The sequence below is a fragment of the Mixophyes fleayi genome, chromosome 6 (assembly GCF_038048845.1).
Source record: "Mixophyes fleayi isolate aMixFle1 chromosome 6, aMixFle1.hap1, whole genome shotgun sequence".
Lineage (NCBI taxonomy): Eukaryota > Metazoa > Chordata > Amphibia > Anura > Limnodynastidae > Mixophyes > Mixophyes fleayi.
Window position 1 is genome coordinate 168,974,797 of NC_134407.1, and position 26,257 is coordinate 169,001,053.

At 38.6% G+C, this 26,257-nt stretch overlaps 1 protein-coding gene across 1 annotated transcript; it reads right to left on the reverse strand.

Annotated features, from left to right (window-relative positions):
• Window positions 1-2,979: 2,979 nt before the first annotated feature.
• LOC142095387 (keratin, type I cytoskeletal 19-like) lies at window positions 2,980-22,892 on the reverse strand. The gene is made up of 8 exons (XM_075178338.1): window positions 22,389-22,892; window positions 18,920-19,002; window positions 14,172-14,328; window positions 13,843-14,004; window positions 5,225-5,350; window positions 4,718-4,913; window positions 3,170-3,252; window positions 2,980-3,060 (listed from the first exon to the last, which is right to left on the reverse strand). The coding sequence occupies exons 1-8, from the start codon at window positions 22,890-22,892 to the stop codon at window positions 2,980-2,982; spliced, it is 1,392 nt and encodes a 463-aa protein (XP_075034439.1).
• Window positions 22,893-26,257: the final 3,365 nt, after the last annotated feature.

Genomic DNA, 26,257 nt, shown 5'->3' on the forward strand with positions numbered 1-26,257 from the left:
AAATGCTAGCTTTCTCTTTTCCGAGATAAATTATAGCTATAATCTTATTGTTTGATAGAGCAACACCTTCACTTTCCTTTTTGGCGTTTAGCAAGCACAAGTATTTTTACTTTTAAGTGTAAATAATTATAATAGCAACAGTTTGCATGAGACAATTTTTTTTTATTGTAGACATCATAATAATATAGGAGAGCATAAAGAGTGTTACAGAAGATATATTATTGACAATACAGTTCAAGAACCATCACACAGACATCATAACATTGTTGCTCTAATTTTTGAAATCACAAGAACATGATCAGAGTGGCAGCACTTTGTGGGCTAGAAGTCACTTCAATACACAGATGTATTTTTTTATGGACCTTTCTTATTGGGATATATACATAAATATCATGCTCAAAGTGTGGCCACCAAATGTTCAAAATTACATGTGAAAAAAAGGAATAAGTGTGTAATAATTGTTTCTGTTGTCAACACATAGTAGAGGAAGCAATTTTAAATCGTATGCCTCAGCGATGCTACTGATTTGTAGGTTATGTTCTCATGAATGCAGATACTCAAAAATTGTAGCCAGTATGAAATTCGATCAGTTTGATGACCATAAATATGTTCGTAGTACAATAGCCAATAGAGCCCAATTCACATTTGCAGCTTGAAAATTGGGGCCTGCATTCACCATTCAAGGTTCAAAAAAACGTTAAAATATATCAATTTAAGTTTGAATAGGCTTGATCATATGAGAAGCTGCTGGACTCTGCGCAAACCAGGTGAACAGGTGCAAACGTGCTCAAAATTGGCTCAAACACATTCGACTTTCTCAAACTTAGCTCCAGCTTTTTAGTCAATCCAGAATTTGAGGAATTTCACTGAATTTTCACATTTGTGTACCGAATCAACAAACTGATTCGAGAAATTATATGTAGCCATTTCTAGTATCTCTACTCTTGAATACTGGTTCGACCTACAAATGACAACTTTCATTGGGTGAAGATGACAGGTACATTTAATTGGAATCAACTTGTGTTTTCATTTCAAATGTCCAAAATATTAGACAGCTTAGAGCCTGTATTAAGTGCCTTATAGGAAGTCCCTTCTATGTTGATCACGCCCATTTGACGATTAGTCCCATACATAAAATAGTTAAACTATCCACTTTTCCTATAGCTTCTCTAATTATGGGTGCATTTTGTTTGTCTGAGCACTAGCTGAAAAGTGAAACACAGCTTATGAAATGGCTGCAAACAAAATAAACCACTAACTTACTTTAGAAACAGTCACATACTGTGCTAAATAAATGCAGTGGTGGTCTAGTTCACTTTATTTGTGAATTTCCACCACAATCAAAAAAATACTAGCACAGAAAAACATATATATTAAGCATTGGATACACTCTATTATTTAGTGTTCCTTTATGTCAGTGTTTATTGACTCCAGTCCTCACACACACCCAACAGCTCATCTTTTGAGCATTTATGGTAGAAACAGGTAGGGTAATGAATGACCCAGCCAAGCACACTAAGTCATCAGTGCATCATTAAAGAAACACTAAAAGCATGAACTGTTTGGGGTGTGTGAGGACAGGAGTTAAACACTACTTTAGATATAAGATTTTATAAGCATGCAATCTGTTTTCCATCATTCATGAGGTTTGGATAGCTGAACCAGAGGAAGATTGTCAAAATTTGGGAGGCAAGCAGCAGAAAAAGGCTCATGGTCTAGCAGTACAGCCTACATGTATATACAGCGCTGAAGGAAGTGTCATCATCTTCTCAGTGCTCACCCTCATCTCTAAGATTACGAGGGCAATTGCCCTCTTGTCCTGCCTTTAAGCACTGCCTGAGCTGAAAAAGTAGGAACTTGTTTCCTTAAACCACAAAATAGCTAATGCATAACTCTATTAGATTTATCACATACTTTACACCATCTTAGAAATAAGTGAATATATCAAAAGGAAAGGACAGAGAGAAGAATATGGGGTTTTAATTAACAATGGATGTGTTTTGATACATATGGTATGTATCTGAATAAAAGGTCCAAGGCTTTAGCTTTCTAGGTGTTCTGCAACCTTTTGTACCCCACTGGGCTTAGTTTCTTAAAAACTAAAGACACTATTTAGATATTTAGTTTTAGTTTTAATGTCAAAATTAGTTAAAGTATCATGTGTTGTTTGTCTTCTTGAGGAATTGTTTAAAAAGTTAAACTTATTTATAAATAAAGAAAACTAAAGCAGTGATGATCATGTGACTGCAGCCAGAGAAAGTAACAGAAATAGTCATCACATTCTATAAACACATACAGTGGTTATAAAAAGTCTCACCTTTACTGAAATCGCTGGTATTTGTGATGTAAATCCTGAAATCAAGATAAATTGCGGCAGACCATTTTCACCTTTAATGTGACCTTGCAACCAACAAATTTCAAGTGAAAAACAAATAAACATTTTTTAGGAAAAAGAAGTGAACATAAAATACCTACAATACCACAGTTGCATAAATCTGCCTACCCTTTTATAATGGGGCTTTAGCTATGTTCAGAGGTAACCAACCACATCCAAATCATGTTCAAGGACAATTGGCATACACTTGCCAGAAATGAAAGTGTTTGTGATTAACCCCAAATAAAGATCACCTATTAATGTAGGATTTCCTTGTAGTTTTTTTGGCTGCATCCTATCATTTGCATCCTGCTTTGTCCGCAAGGAAAAAATATCTCATTCTTGAAAGGTACCAATTGGGAGAGGTGTATAAAAGAATTTCAAAGGCATTACATGTACCATGTAGCACTCTGAAGACTGCCATCAACAACTGGAGAAAGTGTGGCAACACGGGGACATTGTTAAAATCAGGATGTCCCACCAAAATTGATGACAAAACGAGGAGAAAAACTCATCAGGGAAGCTAACAAGAGGCCTACGGCAACATTAAAGGTGCTGCAGGAATTTCTGTCAGAAACTGGTGACTCCCTGCACGTGACAACAATCTACCATATTCTCCACATGTCAGGACTATGGGGTCGAATGGCAAGATGAACTATTCTCGCAAAAAGAACATCAAAGGCCATCTAAATTATGCACAAAATACATTCAATCACCTCAAAATGTCTTATGGTTTGATGAGACCAAGGTTGAACTTTTTGGCCTTAAAAATATGTTTGGAAGAAAGATAATTACCCTAAGAACACCATATCTACTGTGAGGCATGGTGGTGGCAGCATCATGCTTTGGTGTGCTTCTCTTCACCCGGGATAGGGGTTCTAGTAAGGATAGAGGGTATAATTAATAGCTCCAAATATCAAGATATTTTGGTATGAAAGAAACCTGCTTGCATGAAAGCTGAAGATGAATCAAGGAATGGCTTCAGAATAGTAAGATCAAGTCTTGGGATGGCTCACTCAGAGCCCGTACCATAATTCCATTGAGAACCTTTGGAATGACCTAAAGAGGGCTATGCACAGGAAATCCCTTACAATATCATGGACCTTGAACTTTTTTGCAGGGATGAGTGAGATAGAATTGTAAAGTCCAGGTATGTAATGTTGATAGAGACTTTTTCAAAAAGACTCACTGCTATAATACAAGCAAAAGATGTTTCCGCAAACAGGTGTGAACACTTATGCAATCATGGTATTGTAGGTTTTTTTATTTTCACTTCTTTTTCCTAAAATTTGTCTATTTGTTTTTGCACTTGAATTTTAATGGTTGCAAGGCCACTTTAAAGGTGGAAAATGATCTGACACATGACTTGATTCATGATTTACATAACACCTGCAACATTTATGCAGGCAAAATTGGGCAAAATGAGCCTCAACCCCAGATTCCCACAAACTACATCTCAAGCTGGCCAATCCTACCCACTTTCTGTCCAACCACTCCCATTTTCTATGTGGCCTCACCCACTTTCCACTAAACAATGCCTTCACTGCAGTCCGGAGTTATTACAATATGGGACAGATTCTCACCATGTTTATATAATAGTTGCTTTATATAGTGGTGTGAACTTATCATCAAGCAGTTAAAATGTTTCTTACAAGATACTATAAAATGCTATGTTAACATAGGGTGACAAACAGGGATTACACACTGAGGTGAATGAAGAAATAAGACCAAATGTGTATCCTGCCACTTTTTCACACTTTATTATTGTGTTTGTTGTGTGTAACGTAATATTCATGTGTATGTACTCGGCTATAGGTATGTTTAATAATGTATATAGGTTGAATCGTCCAGTGAATGAACATTACCAGTGAATGAACATTTTCAATTTTAAAGCATTAACATTTGCTTGCATACACCATCTATATAAGTTGATCTGTTGCCTTTGTTCTATATTAAAGTAAGTCACATTTTTTAATCACTGGCTTTGTGCGTTCAATCACTGGTAATTTCTGCAACTCTCCAATTTTTTGGTTGTCAAATTCTAACTATTGCTTCAATCTTTAAACCAAAATGTTAAAAGTACTCATAGTAATGATGATGTTACATGTGTCAAAATAGTTCTTACATAGTATGTTCTGCATACACCATCATCTTAAACAAGAAAATTTCCTTAACCATTCATTCACTGGACTATTCACAGTATACTGGTGTTATGTTGTTTATTGTATGTCCATGTCACCACTATTGGTCATATAATTATATATTGATTGCTTTATGTCTGCCTCAACAATAATGAATTGATATTTTTTGATGCACACTGTATGCCATGTCCATCCAACATACGTTGGCATATGGCAATTTCTGGCTCCAGATGGGTGTTCTGATCCATGAGAAGTTGGTACTCTTGACTATGGCTCTCCAATTCAGATCGGATATGCCCCAACTGGCATTGAACAAATTTAATTGTATTTTGCAGCTGAACAAGTTCTGAAGCATAGCAAGCATGTTTCTCTGCTGCGGTGTCCTCCAGAACTGATATCTACAATACAATCAACATAATTAATATATAGATAAATGTAGGTACAAACAAATCACTCATATTTCCAAACATTAAATTACCTCAGGGAGATGTTTGTCTGCTCTAGTATTTTCCACTTTTTTATTGAATTACCCTGAACTTTGGCGTAAACCAATGATGACATCTTTTAACTGCACTCATTTTAAAATAATATCCTGCTGATTGTTTCTCAAGCAGACAGGGCCATTAATTAAGCATTGTATACTTTTAGATGCAGTCCTATACCTGCTGTCTTATATTTCACCTTACAGTATGCTGAAAATTCAACCTACCATGTTTTGCTCATTCTGCAACTTGATCGCCATGGTCTGCATAGAGTGTTTTACGTCAATGAGTTCAGCCAGAACAGACTGCTGGTCTTCAGAAGCAGGGACCACCTTGCAAGTAAACTCACTCCTCTACAGGATCAATAAGATCAGAATTTAAATTTAGACTATATAAAATAAAATAGATCTAATACGATGAAAATAACAGATACTGTATATTACTGCATGCACTCATTGAGAAAACTACATCTCCCAGAATGTCTCTGGAAAGTTCAATGCTAATGGCGTCATCCTTTTTGGGGTGGGCAAACTGTGAACTAGAGCTCCAGACTGCACACTACAGCTTCATATTTCATTAGAAGCATTTTAGAGACAGTTAGACACTGCAACAAGTTACAAAAAGCCAGTTAAAAACAGGCAGTTTAGCACCGGAATGTACTAGAAGGCTCCAGGATATTCTTAGGGGAAAGAGGTGGAGCCAAAAACAGACAGCCCAAGGCTACCGGGTGGTTGCTGGCTGCTGTGAGTAGTGCTGTGTGACCGCTGCCTGGGATCATGGAGGTTCTACCCACAAGGAGTCACTGGTTTCTGGTGCTGGACTGTTGCCTTAATGGATGTTTGCAGCTAAAGTTCCAGCTTTAAAAGCCAGCTCAGAAGGAAGCATCTTTGGAGTAAAAGAAAAGACACAGCCCTCACACTGCCTATCAGATGTCAGCAGGACTCATATGAAGACAGATAAGTTTATGGTTTATTTTGCTTTGCTATGTTCAAATTAATAAAGTAAAACAAGTGAAACATCGCTGACACTTGTTTATCCTTGTCCTGGTACATGGTGACTAGTGGGGTGCCTGATTGCTATCTGCACGCTCATCGGCTTTCCTGCCACAGTGAGGGATGTGGCACCATCTTGGGGAGAGAAAGATTGCTGCGAAGAGGCACTCCTTCGGCTGACTACATTTAGGAGACATGTTGATGTGCCTGACCTCTCCTGACTGTGCTGTGGACCACCAAATCCCCAAGAGCCCCATTAGGCAAAACTTCATAGTTTGGACATCAAAAGAGGTATCCTGATCTATTTTCAAACAACCAAAGCATTGAGGTCTACTGATCCACTAAGCCTGTGTGTGCAGTATTGGTAGGGAAGCAGCCTGAACTGTTCCAGCTCTCTCTAGGTCAGTACCTTGGGTTACACTGCCTCATCGTTTTATACCTGGGACTAGTCTATGATGTCAGTGTTCAAGACACTTTTCTATCTTAGGGATTTTGTTGCCTCTCAGCCCTGATTTGGCATATAGCATCCTGGCTGCCTACTATCCCAGCTTATTACAACTGATATTACATGTTTCCGGTGTACAACCCAGACTAGTTTTACACCTTTGCCATCTGGAGCTTACATAGGACTGTTCTCTTGTGTCAGACCTGTTCAGACATACAATCAGCCTTACTTCTGATATCTGATTTTCTGAAACTTCCATTATGAGCTGAGCTCAGTGTGCAAATTCCCACAACCCTCCCTATACCCTTCTCACCCTTTTCTGCCATCTTTATTTCACTGCACTGCCTGATTGTTCCTGCTGCTCTCATAATGTCAAACAAACCAAAGAAAGTGACGACAGGGGCGTTGGCCAATTTCTTCGGATCAAAAAAAAAAGCAGTGATGACTTATTTTCTCGAAGGAGTTAAGATGGCATTCCATCAAGAGTTGTCAAAAGCAGTGTGTGACTTCAATTTCGAATTAAAATCAATGAGCAACAAGACGGACAACCTAGAATAAAAAAATGGATGACCTCTGCCGCTCCCAGTCTGCACTGGACAAGGAACTCTCTCGCCTTCATGCTATTGTGGAGGCCTTGCAGGAAAAATAAGAGGACTCTGAAAAACGTTTTCGCTGCAACAATATCTGCATCAGAAATGTTTCAGAAGATGTTGTCGTAACGGATCTCCCAACTTTTCTCAAGGCCCTCCTCCATCTTCTTCCGTATCTCTCTGATACGGACTGTCTCATGGACTGGGCTCATCGGGCTTTGAGAGCCACGCCTACCAGCGACCAACACGATATACGTTCGCTTACATTACTTCCGCACTAGGGACCGCATCCTTACAGCTACTAGAAACCAATCTGTCATCTCCTTCCGAGACATGGACATCCATATGTTCCAGAACCTTGCACCTTCTACGATCCCAAAAATGAAGAGACCTACAACCAGTCACTAGGATTCTCCGCCAGCAAAATATTCGATACCGCTGGTGCTTTACGTTCCAGGTCCAAGTCTCTGCTGCCAATTTCTTTCACTCTGTTAAAACACTGGATCAATGTCAGGACATCCTTTCAAAGCTGGACATCTTTCTCGGGACGTACGCTCTCCAGTCTGCATCTCCAAAGGCCCAACCCTCAGCCCCTCCCCAGCCTGAGTAGTCCCGCCTCTAGTCGACGTCCACAAGACACAGAACCACATGATATGACTTTTGCTAACATATTATCGTCACTTGATTTGTTTTTACAGGTGGATCTCCATCAAAAGCTGGAGCTCGTCGCCTCGCTTTCCAGACATAATTTTTCCTAAATTTCTTATTAAGTAGATCGTACAGTTTGACGTTTTGACACTGTTTTTCAGTTTTGTTGTGTTTCAAGCATACCATAATGTATGTCTTCTCATATTGCATTATATTATTTGATATATTATACCGCCCCCTGTATATTTGCTTAAGTGTTTATTTTATATTTTGCTACCTCAGCACCTTGTTCTCTTGTTAGATATAACTCATTTAACCTTTCTTTAAAAAATCTATTGTGGGTCCCCGGATCCTGGTGGCCTCTCTTTTTAGTCTTAGGACTACCCCCCACACACCCTCTGACATTGTTCACTACACCATGCTTAGTTTTTCAACAATGTCTTTGAATCCTCTTAGGAATCCTTTCATTCAGGGTTTTCACCCAGTTGGGCTATTTCCTTCTTTCCTTTCCCTTTTTCCTTCTTTTGGCTATTTTCCGTTTCTCTACCTGTTCTTATACCAAAGACAAACTAACAGTTTATATTTCCCTCACCTGTGTTTAACTAAACTCTTAAGATTCGGCTCCTCTCACTGCCATGCCTTTAGAAAAAAATTCTGTCAACCTGAACGGCCTCAATTCCCCATGCAAGCGCACAATCCTCTTGGGCACCTGTAGGAGAGTGAGAGCAGACATCGTTCTTCTGCAAGGAGCACATCTTACCGGAACCCACTCCTAACTTCAGGGTAAGCAGTTTTCCCAGACCTTCTTTGCCTCAGCGGATTGTAAGAAACGGGGCATAGCTATTTTGATTCAAAGTTACCTTTCTTCATTCTAATACTGGTGCAGACCCGGAGGGTCGCTTCCTGTTGGTTGGTGGCACCCTCTGCTCTGTTCCTGCACTGTCGTTTATGCCCCGAACCAAAAACAAGCCGTTCTTCACTAAAATTTTCAAATATATTGAGCAGTTGGCGCGAGGTCATATTATCATTGGTGGTGACTTCAGTGTACTCCTTGATCCCGCCCTGGACAGGTTCCCTCTCCTCCTTGTGGGGTGCCCCTCTTCCCTTGATTGCACCCCCTTGGCCATGCTGCTCACTCACCACTGTCTATATGACTCATGGAGGCTTTGTAACTTTGATGCCAGAGTTTATACCCACTTCTTGGCCCCCCATCAATTATATACATGTATGGACATGTTACATGTCTCCCATTTAATTACCCATCACATGACTCAAGCGGGTAACACCCCCTCTTCTGGACCACTCGGGTGTAGTCTTCCCTTTGCATCTCATTAAACTGCTCCCACAACATAGTAGATGACACTTAGATGACTCTTTCCTGCTTAACCAATCCACTTGTTTCGATAATAAGACCTCTACTTCTAATTATTTCCTGGAGAACTCAACATCTGATGTAGCCTCGGGGATTATCTGGGAGGCCCATAAAGCCACTATTCAAGGTCATTTGATTAGCCTGACTACAATCTCCAAGAAAAAAGCTGTGGAGGAGGTATTCTCTGGAATATATAATAACCTCGCTCCCCAACAGGCACCAAAACCCACTATGACCATGCCCTGCTCCTTCAGATAGACTCACTGAAGGGTCAGCTTAACACTCTCCTTTCCCATTGAGCGGCCACCACTATGCAGACACTCCAACAGCGCTATTATGATAAAGCGGATAAGGCAGACTCAGTGCTAGCTAGAAAACTCCAAAAAAATTAGCCATGAATCATATTGATACAATTCAACAGTCCTCAGACGACATCACTTATGACCTTTCGGCGATAGAGAATTCTGACAGTTTTATTCCTCTCTGTACAACCTCCCTACACCTGCCCCACAATAACACAGCACTCTACTCTGAACACCGATATCTCCCTGTCTGAGGACCTGGAGACCATTAAGTCTCTAAAAGCTTCGTCGGCTCCGGGCCCTGATGGCCTCACCCCACAATACTACAAAAAGTTTGCTAGGGTTCTCAGTCTGCACCTAACAAAATTCTTTAATGAAGTACTCGAGGGGGCTTTGATTCTGCTACCACTAGGGCTACCAATATTGTTATCTGGAAACCGAGGAGAAACCATTCTCTTTGTGCTAGCTATAGGCCTATTTCACTACTCAACGTTAATTTGAAGCTATATACAAAAATTTTAGCTTCCAGGTTGAGCCCACTACTCCCTTCCATTGGCCATCCTAACCCGGTAGGTTTCATTACAGGGCGTCAAGCCCCTGATAATACTAGACGGGTCATTGATTTGATACACGCAATTCATAGCGATAACCTCCCTTCCCTTTTCATGGCGCTTGACTCTGAAAAGGCGTTTGACCGCATCTCCTAGTCTTTTTTGGACAAGGTGCTCGGAGCAATGGGATTCTCTGGGAGGTTTCTGTAGGGCAACTCGGCCCTATACTGCTCTCCCTCTGCTATGACCTCTGTGACTGGTCTTACCTTGGAACTCTTTGCTATTTCGAATGGCACGAGTCAAAGTTGTCCTATCTCTCATCTTATATTTGCTCTTGTTATTGAGCCTTTGGCTGCCAAGCTAATCAGGAGATAAATGGCATTCCCTTGGAGCCCTCTACTCATAAAATCACACTCTATGCTGATGATGTCCTATTGTCTATCACTCATCTTACTACTTCTATATCTCCCCTTCTGGCCACGCTGGGGATATATAACCACTTCTTGGGCTAAAAGATGAACTTGGACAAGACTGAGGTTCTGGACTTTTATGTTTCTACCCTCAATAAGATACTCCTGGAGAGTTCTTTCCCATTTCAGTCGCGCCTCCAAAAAGTCAAGTACTTAGGAGTTTTTATCGCCGCCAACTTTTTCAAGCAAATTTCCCTTTGTCTCCTTGACCAAATACTTACTTTCAGACTTTCTTATTCCATGTCCCCCGAACGTTTTTATATTTCTCCAATTTCACGTCTCTAAATTTTTCTGGTCGGGCAAACGCCCCAGGGTCTGACTTACAGTTCTTCAGAGATCCTCACGGGGAGGGGACTGGGGATTCCTGATTTCATGCGATACTACCTCTCCGCCCAACTTACAATGTGTTCTGTGCTGTGGCTTGAAAGCTTTCAGATTCTGGTCTAAACTGAGGCTGAAGGTCTGGGACTGCTCTCATTTTCTTCTCTTCTATGGCTCCCAAGGGCTCGTCACCCAAAATGCTTCGTACTCCACCCAGTCATCTCACATTCTCTATCCATCTGGGGCTCCTTCTCTCAAAAATATGGCCTCTCGCCTCATCCCTCTCCAGTAATACTGTTATTTCAACTTCCCAGCTTTTTCTCCAGGATGACTCCCCAATTCATTTGAGCCGCGGCACTCACGGGGAGTCAGATATGTCAACCATCTAACTTCTTCCCTGATCTTTCCTCAATTTTCTGGCATTCAATTTCGCTTTCACATCCCCTCAAAAAAGTTCTATCAATTTCTACAGCTGCGCCTTTTCCACAATGCAGTCAAAGACTGCCTTTCATCTCGCCCACCTACTTCCTTTGAATCTCTCTGTCTACGCCAACCCTCAACAAAAGGTCTCATTATATTATGAAATTGCTCCCCCTACTTTAGGCCTTCGGGACACCCATGAACTAGCCTGGAAAAGAGAACTTGGCAAGATGAGGAATGGTCCGAGATACATGAAAATGCTGTCTCCAGTTCTATCTGCATCCGAATTAAGGAGAACGTCTATAAGGTGTTGTATCGCTGTTACTATGTGTCTTTGCAAATTCATAAAATACTCCCTGACTCTTCTGATTGGTGTTGGCGAGAGTGCTCCCCCGAAGGCACATTCCTTCATATTTGGTGGGCGTGCCCAAAACTGACACGTTTCTGGAGTGAGATCAACCATTTGATTCATTTGATTCCTCAGGTGAATATCCCCCTAAAGCCAAAAATTTTTCTTCTTCCTCTGGGAGTCCCCTTTTCATCCTGACATCAGAATAAGCTAATTAGACACATACTCTCGGCAGCTACGTGCCAAATAGCAGCGGACTGGCGGCAGCAAACCTCCCCCTCCCTCCAGACTATAATTAATAGAGTTTGGCAGACATAGCGAATGGAATATATGACAGCATCATTTGAAATCATCAAAAGCTTTTGCCAAGGTCTGGGACCAGTGGCTTTCTTTTCTTCAAGCTCGCCATTCACATAACTAAATACTGCCATCTTTTCCCCCTCCTTTATCTTTTGTCTCTTTTTTCTTTTGATTTCTTCTTTTTGGTTGCTTCTTGCATTTCCTAACTTGCATATTGCCACTCCTCCTCTCTATTTCCTCCCTTTCTATTCTTTGTACTCTTCTTTTTTCTGTTTTTGTCTACTCTATAAGGAAAACCTAGGTCACTCTTCTTATTTATAATCCTTTTGATGATGTATTAAGTTCTACCCCTACGCTGGTCGTAGACACTGTTTCCTTATTTTTGTATCTGATTTATGTGAACTCATACTGTCAGTTGTAAACTATTTCTCACCTGACCTTGCAAAAGTAAAAATAAAAAAATGAAGAAAAATGTGATTAAAACATATATACATATTTGAATGTTTTTTAAAGTGAATCAAATTATTGTGGAAAGAAAACATAAAACAAAAACAAAAGAAAAAACAAATGAGACATTAAGCTGTCTTATTAAAATCTCTAATCTGGACTGTAACATTGCTATTGAGAGGATATTGTGCTGTCTATAGGAAAAGTTTATTCTAGCCAAATCTGCTTTATTTAAAGTTTATCTGCAAGCTGACTCAGTGTGCTAGGGACATAGAGAGAAATGGTTTGTCACAAGATGTTGTCTATATCGCATCGGAAGTTTTGTTCTATTGTGAAAGTGTCTGAAGTGGTTACTGAGGATAGATCTGCAAGTTGTTTAACTCCACACTTGCTAGGAGAAATTTGCTAATTCCACTAGAAGGATTACTGAGTGAAAATTGTACTCCTTACACTAGAAATTCTTTATGGTGCAGAATTACTGTTTCTTATACCAAGCTCAGGAGTCACAGATGCTTCAAGTTGATTTCTGAGTTCATCATTTACAAGTTATTACACTTCATGTATCCAACTGAAACTTTGCTTTAACCTGTGGATTACAATTTACCCCCAGGGGGTCTGAGTATTGCAAAATTGCCCTAGTCTACAGTCATTTCCTCTGATGCATCTAACTTGATCGAGTTGGATTAACCCTTGTTGCATCTGTAAGTCTCTTGTGATTGATTTGCTTAAATAGTCTGCTGCAGCAGCAATTAGTGTAATTGTTTAATTATCCCATTAACATCCATTTGTGTTTCAAGGTATTTATCCAGTGAAACCCAATTCAGATAAGCACTAGCACCTCATTTCCCAATGAGACATATTTATTCAGTGACCTATGTGTTGCAGTGATTTATGTTTGCACAGTGTTGTTATTGTTAAAACAAGATACCTAAATTGTTATTTATTTTGTAACATGTTGAATGACATTGCATATTAAAGGTCTTGTGGCATTACTTCCCTACACTACGCTACTTATCGGTAAAACCTTATGCTATGGACAAACAGAAAAAACCCACGAGTTCATGCCTCTTGTTTCATTCCAACACTACTGGAGGGGACGTTTGTCTCTCTACTATACCAGCGGGTCTGTGGAATCTTATATTACACTACCTGCGGGGTGCCAACCATCTGCCGACTTACATAATTTTAATAACAAAAATGTTCCAAAGGAATATTGCTCTCAGTCACTTTTTATTATTTGTTTTATATCTAGGCTATTCTCATTATTATTATTATTATTATTATTATTATTATTACTATTATTATTATCTATATTTATAAGGCACCACAAAAGATCAGCATTGCCATACATGTCATATACAGAAAGAAGTGATCCATAACACATAACATGATACAAAAAACAAAGACGGACATATTGAATGAATACAAAATACAAGTAACATGGTAATGTAGATCAAATTATTTGTGGGACAGTGAGCGAGAGTGATGATAGTAATCAGTGAGTAGTAGGCCTAAGTTTAAGAAAACAGGGATAGGAAAGCAGACCAAGAAGTATAGAGGGTGATTAAATATTAGAAGGAGAACACAAGAATAGTTAGACATTTTTTATAACTCTTGTAAACTCTAGTATTCAGTTACCCTTTGTATAAACAGACGGTCAACTTCTTGTCGGTTTTTCTCAATTGAATTTTCGTATTGATCTCGAATCTCAGTCAATACTTTGTTTAGATCTGTACATGGGGCTGCTTCCACCTCCACACTGACTCTGGCACCAAGCTGAGAAGTTAAATAGTTCATCTCCTACAACATTATGGACATATGAATTAAACATTTTTTTAAGATCATATATTAAATGCATGCATGTAAAAATTAATTTTTCTGGACCAACTTTACCTAAACTGTTGTATTAAAATAAAATGCTTCTAGTATTCAACACCATAGTTTCAATAAAGTCCTTCATACATCACCTGTTCACTATCCCTCTTCATTCTCAACAGCTCCTGTTGAAGGTCTTCAACCTCAGTTTCCAGGATGCTTGTCTCGTCATTAAACGCTTTACAGATTCTGCGCAGATCATTTACTTCAGCCTCAATACTACTTCTCAGACTAAGCTCCATTTCATACCTTGAACAATATATGTAGGTGTGTTGACAAATCAAGAGAGTAAATAAAAGAGTGAGTTGCACTACCGATTTATTTTACGCTTTATTTGAATTATTCTACATCTTAGTGTGTATTGTGCTTTCATCATACTAAATAGGTATTTTTGTTAAATTATTTTTATTTTACACTATAAATATAACCAACTGTTAAGGTTATTATGTTTTGGGTGGAATCTCATAAAATAATTACTTATCTGTGGTCTGGCATCAAGTCCATCGACATCTCAAGTAATTCTGTCCTTGCTTCTGCTGGGAAGCAGGGAGCTGACCTCTCATATTATTAGCGTGCACAAAGGGAGCCTAATCTTTACAACATTTGTTGAAATGCAAATTAACATACTATTAAATTACATAAGGCAACAAACTCATACTGAACGCACTCAGACATCACTATGTTTTCAAAATCAACCTCCCCTCTAAAGTATCAGATAGAGGTGTCAGGTACAATGCTGTTATTATAGTGTATAACATAACACAACCTCACAAGAAAATGCAGCTTCCTTTTATGTCCCTATTCAATAACACATCTCACCATATATACCACATCCCATTACTAGCCATAAGTATACTATGCATCACCTTACAAAATACCATGTGTCACCACCATGCTTATCTCTTTGACACATTGTGTAATCAGCTGCACTGCCCTTCCCTATACTCCTATACCTCATGTAACTCTTTGATGCTGCCCCTTAAATCTGTCCCTGCTTCATAAATCATATTTATACATCCACAAATCCTTCTTAAGTTCCTGCACCCTTATTTTGCCATCTTTATAACTTTGAAAACTCTTTTTAATTGCACTGCACCCTCACCATGAAACTCATCTTTGCATCTATGAATTCCTACCTTTATGACCATGCATGTGCATCTAGCACACAATGAATGCATCATTAAATGTTGGGTAACCTGTTCACATTATGGTGATGTCACCAGGAATCCCCTGTAAAGAGGGGGTCCTAAAAACAGTATATGTGAAGTCCTGAACACCACCACTAATGCTATTAAATATAGAGTAACCAAATAACACAGGATAAAATAATATTAATATGATCCATCAGAGGCTGTACTCACTATAGGGTCCCCACAAATTGTAAAAAAATACATAAATGTTTTTGAAACATAATTAAAAAAAAAGGTCAAACATTAATAAAATAAGTTAATAAAATTAATATTAAACTCTTCTTTCGGCAACACTCTCCCCATCATACCTAGGGGTAAATGTATCAAGGTCTGATTTTTTTCAGCAAGTTAAAATCATTTGCTGCAATGTCAAACACTCCGTGTTTAGCTAACTCTCCTGTATTTAGGCTAAAAATCCCATATACAACACTCTGCTTTGCTAGCAGCGTGTAAAGTAAACACATCACTGTTTCACTGCCTGTCTATACAGCCGCAGGTCCCCGCAGTTGTCTAAAGTTTAAAAACAAATACAAGTTTAAAAAAAAATGTGGGGTCCTCCCGCCCGACCACTATTAACCCTAGTGCTGCCAGCCTACTGCTGGTTGCGTGAAAATCTGTCCCCCTGATTTTCACTCAACCAGCACTAGGCAAACCAGCTGGGGTGGGTGGCAGTGTAGCAGGGGAACACGCGGCAGGGGTCCCCCTGCCATAATGACAACCAACCCCAGGCTGTTCAGCGCTGGCCTGGATTCCCTAGGGAGTAGGGTCTGCCCAAAAAACAAGGTGGCCCCACCTCTAGGAATAACCAGCCCAGTGCTGAAAGCACTATGGCTCTTCCTACCCCTGGGGGCTGTGGGTAGTAGGGTAATAGCGGCAAAATTTATGTGAAAAAAAACAAACAGACGCCATTTTGTTTTGTGGAACAACAAGTCCCAGCCATGCCAGGGTGCCCTAAACTTTCTGGGCATGCTGATGCTTGTATAACTGCAAGCACCAGCATACCCATGGCAGCCAGGGCATGCTGGCACTTGGAGAACCAGAAGTGCCAACATGCCCCGACACCCATGGCTGGCTGCTTCCTGTAGTACCACAACACAAAATGTTTACAAAACCACAACACCCTGTTTACAACCACACATTGTTAATATAAATAATAAAACCCCAATAAATACACTAAACACTCTCATTCATACCACATACATTTATTAAAAATAATAACCCCCAAAATATTTACCAATCTGATTTCTTTCTCTTATGTCAACAGCTTGTCAGCAGCCACGGTGACTGGCTATATAGTCAGACAGTGTAACAGTGATATGTTTACTAAACATGCTGCTAGCGATTTTTAAAGCAAACCTGAGAGAGTTTGCTTAATCGCAGCTTCATACATTTGAGACTTGTATAGCTAGAGTGGCAAACAGTCAGGACTTTGATCTCTATCAATTTTGTAAATAGCGATTTTGACAGAAACACATCTCTGGCGATTTTACATCAAATCTCACTGTAATACATCTGTGGGATGAAACACCCGCGAGAAAATCACTGGATTTTCAAAATCGGAACTTGATATATTTGCCCCCTAGACTATGTCACATATAGGAACTTATTTATGACATGCACTGGATGTACATAATCATCATCATCATCATCACCATTTATTTATATAGCGCCACTAATTCCGCAGCGCTGTACAGAGAACTCATTCACATCAGTCCCTGCCCCATTGGAGCTTACAGTCTAAATTCCCCAACACACACATATATACAGACAGACAGACTAGGGTCAATTTTAATAGCAGCCAATTAACCTACTAGTATGGTTTTTTTTGGAGTGTGGGAGGAAACCGGAGCACCCGGAGGAAACCCACGCAAACACAGGGAGAACATACAAACTCCACACAGATAAGGTCATGGTTGGGAATTGAACTCATGACCCCAGCGCTGTGAGGCAGAAGTGCTAACCACTTAGCCACCGTGCTGCCACGTGTACAGACCAAAACACATTGGTTTGGCACCATTGCACCTCGATGAGTTCCTAAGCACAAATAAGGAGGTTTTTCACACTGCACCTTGGACATTTTGCTCTTTATAAATAAGGCCCATTATATCTGACACTGGAGGTCACCTCAAAACCTCTAAATTATGCCAGTCCCCTAATATTTATCTTTGTAATTCCTCTCCCACCTCCATTTCTTCCAAACTAAGAATTTGTGCACAAGGGTATGTTGCACAAAAGAGGTTGAAGCACTACATTATACATCTCTTTGGGCCATATGACTGTGTTGGAAGTTAATTACATTTTGGGATGAGTATCTGGTTTTGATGTTAATTATGTTATACTATGAAATATAAAATTAACTTTTAATGAACTAAGAAATAAGAAACTTACAGATATTTGAATAGTTTAAATGAAGCTAAACAAACCAGTATATTCTTAAAAAGAAAAGTTTAAATTAATGAAGAGGGTGGTCCTAAAGTGTTAGAAGGATGGACTTGTATGTGACTTTCACTCTTTACACTAAATGCTTTTCTTCCACAAACCCGTACATATAAGTGCAACCCTCTTACAGGGTATTTTCATAGATCAGGAAGTGGGAATGCTCCTAAACATGTGCTGAGATGACAATAGGGTGCACATGTTTAATAACATCAAGCAGTGCAGATCCAAATGTCTTCACAGTTGTTCATACAGTTAGTTTCCTACCACTTATCACATTATTTAATCCTCTTAGTTACTGCAGACAGATATAATACCACACCGAACACATCTAGAGGTTTTCATAAAAATTATCTTTACCCATGCACTTGGCCTCAACCCAGCCCTTCCCCCTAATGACACAGAGGGCCACAATCCACTCCAGTGGCAGGCCTGGACTTTATTTTTAGGGGGAGGCGATTTAGCATAGGTACGCCCCCCTCCATTCTGATTGGCTGGCTATGTTTGGCCCCGCTCCATCTGCAATTGGCCCTGCCCCCTCCCCCTGTTTTGATCTGGGACACAATTTAAAGATAGGCTTGTGCTGCCAGGGAGGGAGGGGATCATCCCCCCTTAGATCCGCCACTAATCTACTCAGATAGTTTTATGACAGCTTTTCTTTGTCACATTGGTAAGATAAATTACAAAAACATAAACTAAAAAAAATATACTAATTTTTAATAAAATGGCAATGAAAATACATTTTTTTAAACAACTGCTTATATATTATAAGGAATGTTCCCCTTACTTTAAATTACAAATATTTTAGAAGTCACATCAAACTTCCACGAGATGTTTTTTATATTAAAACCTTATTTCTCAAAGTAAGAGGTGGATTATCCCATATTGCATTTAATAATTTAGGCATCTACTTGGAAGAGCCTGGATATACAGGTCCTACGTCCTTTCTGATTCTTCACATTCAAATATAATTTTTTTTAATAAACCTGCCCATTTGGACTTGATGAAACCAGAACTATCACAGTCAAAAAGAGATAAAAATGCCTTGCGCAGTGTGTTTTCAATCTCAGTAAACTCAGTATACTAGGGTCAACTCATATATATCGATATGGAACCTGCATCTGCAGATTTTAATCATTTCTGTTTTATATTTGCTTCAAGAAGCACTGTATTCATTTTTCATTTGCACCCTTAATTATGTTTTGTTGACTCACTTGTTGGGAAAGTCATCAATAGTCGCCCTGCCATTTTTAATCTGCAGGACAATATTTGCTTTCTCTGTGGTAACCGCAGAAATCTATAAAACATACAGGGACAATAAACAAATTTGGCATAATACAAAAAAAAAAATGGCGAGACAAAGCACACATCCTGTTGATCTGTCACTCAATAAATCTTCATTTAGAGAGTAACTATGAAACACATTTTCCCATTACATTAGTCTAACTAAGACAGGGAGGAATACAGGCAAAGTCACATTCACTTATTTGGTATTTACTTTACCTATCACATTTTGTAATGTTATAATTGAAGTACCTGAGTCAGCAATCATATTGATTACATTTTTTAACTGATTTTTTCTCTTCCTGTCACTTCTATCCTTCCACAGACAAAAGCAGACACTAAAGAAAGGCTTAAGAAAGTGGTTCTTCTATGTCATGCAATCTGTGATAGGGAGGGGGTGTGGAGTACGCCCCCCTGAGTGATTGACTTTCACTATCTTATTCAATATCCTAGTCAATATCATTAGCCAGGCCAATGAAGTCATAGCAAGCAGAATTAAAATGCTTAATGTTTTATGCTTTATCAGCATCATCCCTCTAGCTATTTTCTTTTACACACAGGTTTTTTGATTTGTTAAAGTAAGGGGGAAGAGGAGTACTTTACTGTGCTGTTTTATAAGATGCATTTTATTAGAGACAGGCCACATTTTATCAATTTTATCTTTTGTACATTTTGCCAAGTAATTTCCTTTAATCTTTGTGTTGATCAATTGAGACAATTAGTTTTTGCTTTAAAACTGAATTTTAACATCACTTCTGTTTTCCCGCTATATAGAGGTGAATCCAAAGAACTGAACACACACATCCTATATTTGATAAAAGAGGATCTGCAAGAATAGTAATGATCAGGTTAAATATATATGGCCTGATTTGTTAAAGAAAGTAAATACAAAAAAATGAGTAACTTTGCACCTGGGCAAAACCATTTTGCATTGGAGAGGGAGGTAAATTTAAAATGTGGGGACAGATTTCAGTTACAAATAAAGCTATCAAGTATTTGTGCACAACATGAAAAAACAGCCAGCATTTAACTTATGTGCAAAATAATAAACTAATTTGCACTCCTTGCATTGTAACATGGTTTTGTCCTGGAGAAAACTTACTCAATTTTTTTACTTATTTTCCTTAATGAATCAGGCCCTAGAGCCTGATTCAAGTCTGAACGTAACTTGCACACAAGTTCCATCTTTAAAAAGAGCCTGCAACTTGAGCGTATTTCCGCCTGTATTCAAATACTTGCGTATCTTACCATACAGTCATGGCAAAAGTCTTGAGAATGACACAAGCATTGGTTTTCACAAAGTTTGCTGCATCAGTGTTTTTTGACCTTTTTGTTGAATGTTGCTATGGTATACTGAAGTAAAATTACAAGCCTTTCATAAGTGTTAAAGGCTTTTATTGATAACTACATTAAGTTTATGCAAAGAGTCAATATTTGCAGTGTTGACCCTTCTTTTTGAAGACCTCTGTAATTCACGCTTGCATGACACAGGACTGATGGTAGCACTCACCTTTCCTTCTCTGGACAAGCGTTTTTCCAGATGCCCCAAACAATCTGAAAGGGGATTCATCAGAGAAAATGACTTTACCACAGTCCTCAGCAGTTCAACCCCTGTACCTCTTGCAGAATATCAGTCTGTCCCTGATGTTTTTCCTGGAGAGAAGTGGCTTCTTTGCTGGCCTTCTTGACACCAAGCCATCCTCCAAAAGTCTTCGCCTCACTGTGTGTTCAAATGCACTCACACCTGCCTGTTGCCATTCCTGAGCAAGCTCTGCACTGGTGGTGCCCCAATCCCGCAACTGAATCAATTTTAGGAGACAGTCCTGGTGCTTTCTGGATGTTCTTGGGCACCCTGAAGCATTCTTCACAACTATTGAACCTCACTCCTTGAAGTTATTGATGATCCGATAAATGGTTGATTCTGGTGCAATCTTACTAGCAGCAATAACCTTGCCTGTGAAGCCCTTTTTGTGCAAAGCAATGATGACAGCACGTGTTTCCTTGCAGATATCCATGGTTAACAGAGGAAGAACAATGATTTTAAGCACCACACTCCTTTTAAATCTTTCAGTCTGTTATTCTCAATCAGCATGACAGAGTGATCTCCAGCCTTATCCTCATCAACACTCTCACCTGTGTTAACGAGAGAATCACTGACTTGATGTCAGCTGGTCATTTTGTGGCAAGGCTGAAATGCAGTGGAAATGTTGTTTTTGGGATAAAGTTCATTGTTATGGCAAACAGGGACTTTGAAATGAATTGCAAATCATCTGATCACTCTTCATGACATTCTGGGGTGAATGCCAATTGCCATCATAAAAACTGAGACAGCAGACTTTGTAAAAAATAATATTTGTGTCATTCTCAAAACCTTTGGCCATGACTGTACATTTCAATTTGAATCTAGGTGGATATATGATATGTCTAAACATAACTTGCTGTACATAGACACACATACCAGACTGCAGTATATGCATATGTGCATGTACAATAAAAGTTCATATCAGAAAGCATAAATCATTTTTTTATTCTAAATTAAAAATACAGGTTTTTTTCTTAACAGTATAATAATTAAATAAATATTTAAAAATATTTATTTTCAATACAAATTTATTTACATGCATGAAGATGATTTCAATGCATACTGTACATACAATGCATTCTTATAGTATATCTTTGCATACAGTTGTTCTGTGATAGCTACTAGCGTTCATATGTGTAATTTTTAATTTAAAGACTATGCTCTGTCAGTCATCACTACCAACCGGCATTTACACCTGCCCTGCAGTGAGTGTAAAATATACAGCTTGAATCAGCCGCTTCTGCATTGGAATGCTCTTAATGTACATGGCCAATGTTAGTCCGCCCCTTCCTTCCCCCATTCCGCTACTCAAGTCGTAGGCAGTCGGTTGCATTTTGACATGAATTGGATGCAATTGCGCTCATTGGTCTAATGTCCATTGGTGGGCATACGCAGTGCAGAATCACACAAGAAATGCTATGCAAACTAACATATGTCCGAAGATGAATCATGCCCACAGTGCATCTGGTTGGTACCCAACGTGTCCCAAACACTGTCCATTTGATGTTTGACCATTTACTAAATACTCTCTGAATTTACATCATTAATAATACGTACTCTTCATTATATTATTTTCAATGGTTCTCTTTTAATTGCCCACAATGTCACATTTTTTTATAATTGCTATATTTACAGTCTATTCAATATGCAATATTCACTATTCATTATTACAGGAAAAAAGACAGTTGGCAGAGAAGTTGATCTTTAAACAGCCTTAATAAGTTTCCCTGAATATGTTTACATCTTGCTGCATTTTCTATATCCAAAATTTTTCTTTCAAAATATGAATTGTTTATGTTTTTTTACATATACTTTACCTGATTCTGGAGATCTTGAATATTCCTGGAGTACCGACTTTGGTCAATAGGCAAGTCAGGAGCATTGTTTTCATACCACTCACAGATCTTCTTCTCCAGCTGTGCATTCGCCTGTTCCAAAGATCTGATCTTTTCCATATAAGAGGATAGCCTTTTATTCAGAAGTTGCATAGTCTCTTTTTCATTTATGGCGAAACCACCATGTTCTTTAAAGGTACTTAAATTACTGCTATCACTCTGAACAGTGTATCCATGTTTCAAGGAAACTAATGCGCAGCTTGTATCTTGATGGGCATACAACGGTTTGTGGTGGCCACCATGCTGAAAAGCATGAAACGTTCCACGGTGTAACATATGATAACCTATTTTGTGAACAATATTAGATCCTCTATGATAGGACATATGGGATCCTTCTTGAAAAGTAGAATGTGGTCGTCCATGGATTTTGTAGAATCCTCCATGACTAGATTGATGGGAGCCTCTATGATATGAGTGACTGTTCATTTTAGGAAAAAGAAAACCCACCAGAAAGATATTTTTGTGGGATCCAGCTGAAGTTATTCTGTGGGCCATCGGTAATTGTGTGTAGGAATCCAGTCAAGTTCAGTATATGCTTAAAATACAGAAGCTTTGTGTCTGTAGAATCTTTTTTATAACATGTTCAGCAAGCGTCAGAGAATGTTGAGTAATGTTTATGGGTTTATATATAAAAATTTAACAGTGAATATTCTTAGACAAAATAATTTATTCTGGACTTGTAGAAAAGGTCCCAGTCTATCACTATGATTCTTATATTCTAGCTCTCTTTACTGTGTGGACCTTATTTTTTACTTCACCTTCTAGAACATAACCAACTTATTTTATATAAACTTTCATAGAGTATCCCAAAGAGGGAGGATAACAATGGGGATGCTGTTCAGAAAATTGAAAATTGTCTCATTTAAATATAATGTTTGACGCTCATAAAAAATACTTATTGAGACACTACTGAACATGGTAAAATGAAAATAAAGTTAAAATGTGTCAATCAATGTATTTTTATGATGCAAAGACCATATATATCAAACACATTATTAGGAAACATTATTTTAACACCTAGCAAGCTTAGCAACCTTGTTTTAAAATGAGTCTGGAATGATTTGTTGCTGTCTATCAGAAGCGGCATATACAATACAATTATAGCTAGTCTAGTTTTCAGTCTAGACTGTATCTTTGGGCAAAAATACAAGCAGGCATTTTCATTCTCAGTAGGATTCTACAGTCTATTTTTCATAGATGATTTTGGTCAAAATTTAAGGAATGCTATAGCTATGCCATCCACTAAAATAAAGCATTGTTCCCATTTAACTGTTGTGGAAGAGACCATATTATGTGCTAAACTAATATTAAAGAAAAAACAAGAGACATCATTAAGGCATGAGGCACAATTGTCAGGTTCCGAAGATTACATTTATTTGATGACATGGCATGGCTGCTTCCTGGCCACAGGGTTTCCCTTATCACCAATGGAGGACTCTGGTGATGCCAAGGATTTGAACTACAAACTCTGCATTGCACCAGTGCAGGATCTGTGTAATGTTCCACTGGCTAAATTTGCTGCATCTTTGTTGATCCTGTTAGATTTGTGCAGATTGGTATCTGGAAGGCTCTTAATGCTGTTGATTTGATGTTTATTACCTCAACTTTAGGTCTATAAAAACAGTTTCCTTTGAACAGTAGAATGCCGTTTTATTGAGTATGACTCTGTAAACCAGATTTCTGGTTCTTATCTCTTCCTAGCTGTTTTCATGGCATATAGCTTATATGGAACAAGTCAAGTTTAAAAGTAAATTAGTTTGCATTTTTTGATTTACATGTGCACTTCTGAAGAAACCACTAAACCAGTGGAGAAACACATCAAGAGATTTTTCATACTATCAAATATAAGCTCATTAATTACTGGTAGTCCGACCAGACAGCAGCACAAGCATTGATATGCACATGGTATCTTCACTACTCACTGCAGTGTGAGCTATCACCTGCTGCTTATTCGAAGAGAAACTGCCATGGTGGAGGCCCAAATTAATAAACAATATATATTAAGCAAGCGGATACAATATCTAAAGGATTTATTGGCCCTGAGTCATTAAGTAAAGTAGAGCAAAAAAGTGAGTAACTTTGCTCCTGGACAAACCATTTTACAATGCAAGGGGTGCAAAATAGTTTATTATTTTGTACGTAAGGAAAATACTGGCTGTTTTTTTCATGTAGCACAGAAATACTTGATAGCTTTATATTTACACTGAAATTTGAAGTTGATCTACGACATGCCCTACCCCAACTATAAATCTGTCCCCACATTTTAAATTTACCTCCCCCTCCAATGCAACATGGTTTTGCCAAGGTGCAAAGTTATTTCTTTTTTTTTGCTTAATGACTCAGGCCCATTGTGTGTCATTGCTAAACTCATTTTGGGTCAGTAAAGAAGTAGTTAATCTGATTTAATGGACATATTACCTCAGTGAAGTGGCCTTCCACTGTGCACATGTCCTTTTGAAAGGAAAGGTTTATAACACCTAAGTGAAATGACTGTCTACAAGATCTTATGAGAGAAACTTGTTGCCAAATCCATGCTAACTCAATTCCCAAATTTCCCACTGCCCTAAATTTAGATAACTATTTTGATCATATGCAGGGGATATTGATATTTGAAGGTATAAGTTTGTCAATTGGCACAATGGTGTGAAGAGTCAGTTTCCTCTCAGTGACATAACAGAAGGGTTAGAGTGTGCATATAAAAACCCACTGTATTTCACTTCAAATTGTCATCTTCTTGGGACTCAATCAAAATGAGGGAATGTCCATTTTATTCTGCCTTGATCCAGGCATACAAATTGCAGATTGCACTGCATAAGTGTTATATTTCTGTACTTTTTACCTTTATTTTGTAACTGTATTGTATTTAATTTTTTTGTATGTAACCCCCTGTCACAGTGTGTGTGTGGTCCTTGGGTGCATAGGTGGTTAGTGCACTTACTTACTCACTTGCACTCACTTGCCCTGGCTAGTTCTTGGGTGAGGAGGTAAGTGACCAGAGGGCCTTCACTCATGCAGGTATTACAGCAAAGTGTAGACATATGTTACCGACAGACTGCAAACTGCAGGCAGGGCTTTCCTACCTCTCTGTCTGTCTGTATTACTTAGTATTGTTTTGTTGCTGTGTTCTTTCCCAATTGCAAAGAGCTACGGTATTTACTGCCTCTATATAAATAAATGATGATGATGGTGATGATATGTCTTCTCCATTCCACATTACTTAGGTTGCAACCAGTAAAACAGATATGTACAGCTCACACATACTTCTAGTTCACCCTGCACAGCTCTTAAGTGAGTGATGCGTTTATTTTAATAGGACAGTCACATTGTAAATGTTTTTTAACGTAAATTCATCTCTCTCAACAGTGTTCACTCACTCATCCTGAACTCTGAGTAAATGTTTTACTACATTCATTACAAGTTGAGTATGCCTTTCCTGTCAATAATCAGTGAATCAATATTTAATATATTAAAAGAAGACACAAAATTCCAGCCTAAACCTTGTGCTCACCTATCCCTTAGGTTACAGATTTAACTGGTCTCCTCCCCAACCCAGGCACACACTTCCACACCTCTCCCCTGCCACCATCCTCATATAAGGCCCATAGAACGGCTATGACTTATTTACCCAATTGTGCACACTCTGCGTTTTGAAAGCTAAAATAGTTAACACACTGGTATTCAAAGGGTTAACAAGCCAAGTAATCAACCTCTTCTAAACAGGCAGTGAATTTGTTGAGAGCAATAAGAACAGCACTTATTAAATTTTAAGATTTAATATACAATAAAGTTCA

Bases quoted from the DNA above. Each gene is read 5' to 3' on its own strand.
- LOC142095387 (XM_075178338.1), bottom strand. From the start codon at position 22,892: ATGAACAGTCACTCATATCATAGAGGCTCCCATCAATCTAGTCATGGA. The intron at 4,914-5,224 runs GTAGGTTGAATT...ATTGTATTGTAG, and splicing joins TGCAGAATGAGCAAAACATG to ATATCAGTTCTGGAGGACAC. The intron at 3,253-4,717 runs GTATGTTGGATG...TATCCTTACTAG, and splicing joins AGAAATTGCCATATGCCAAC to AACCCCTATCCCGGGTGAAG.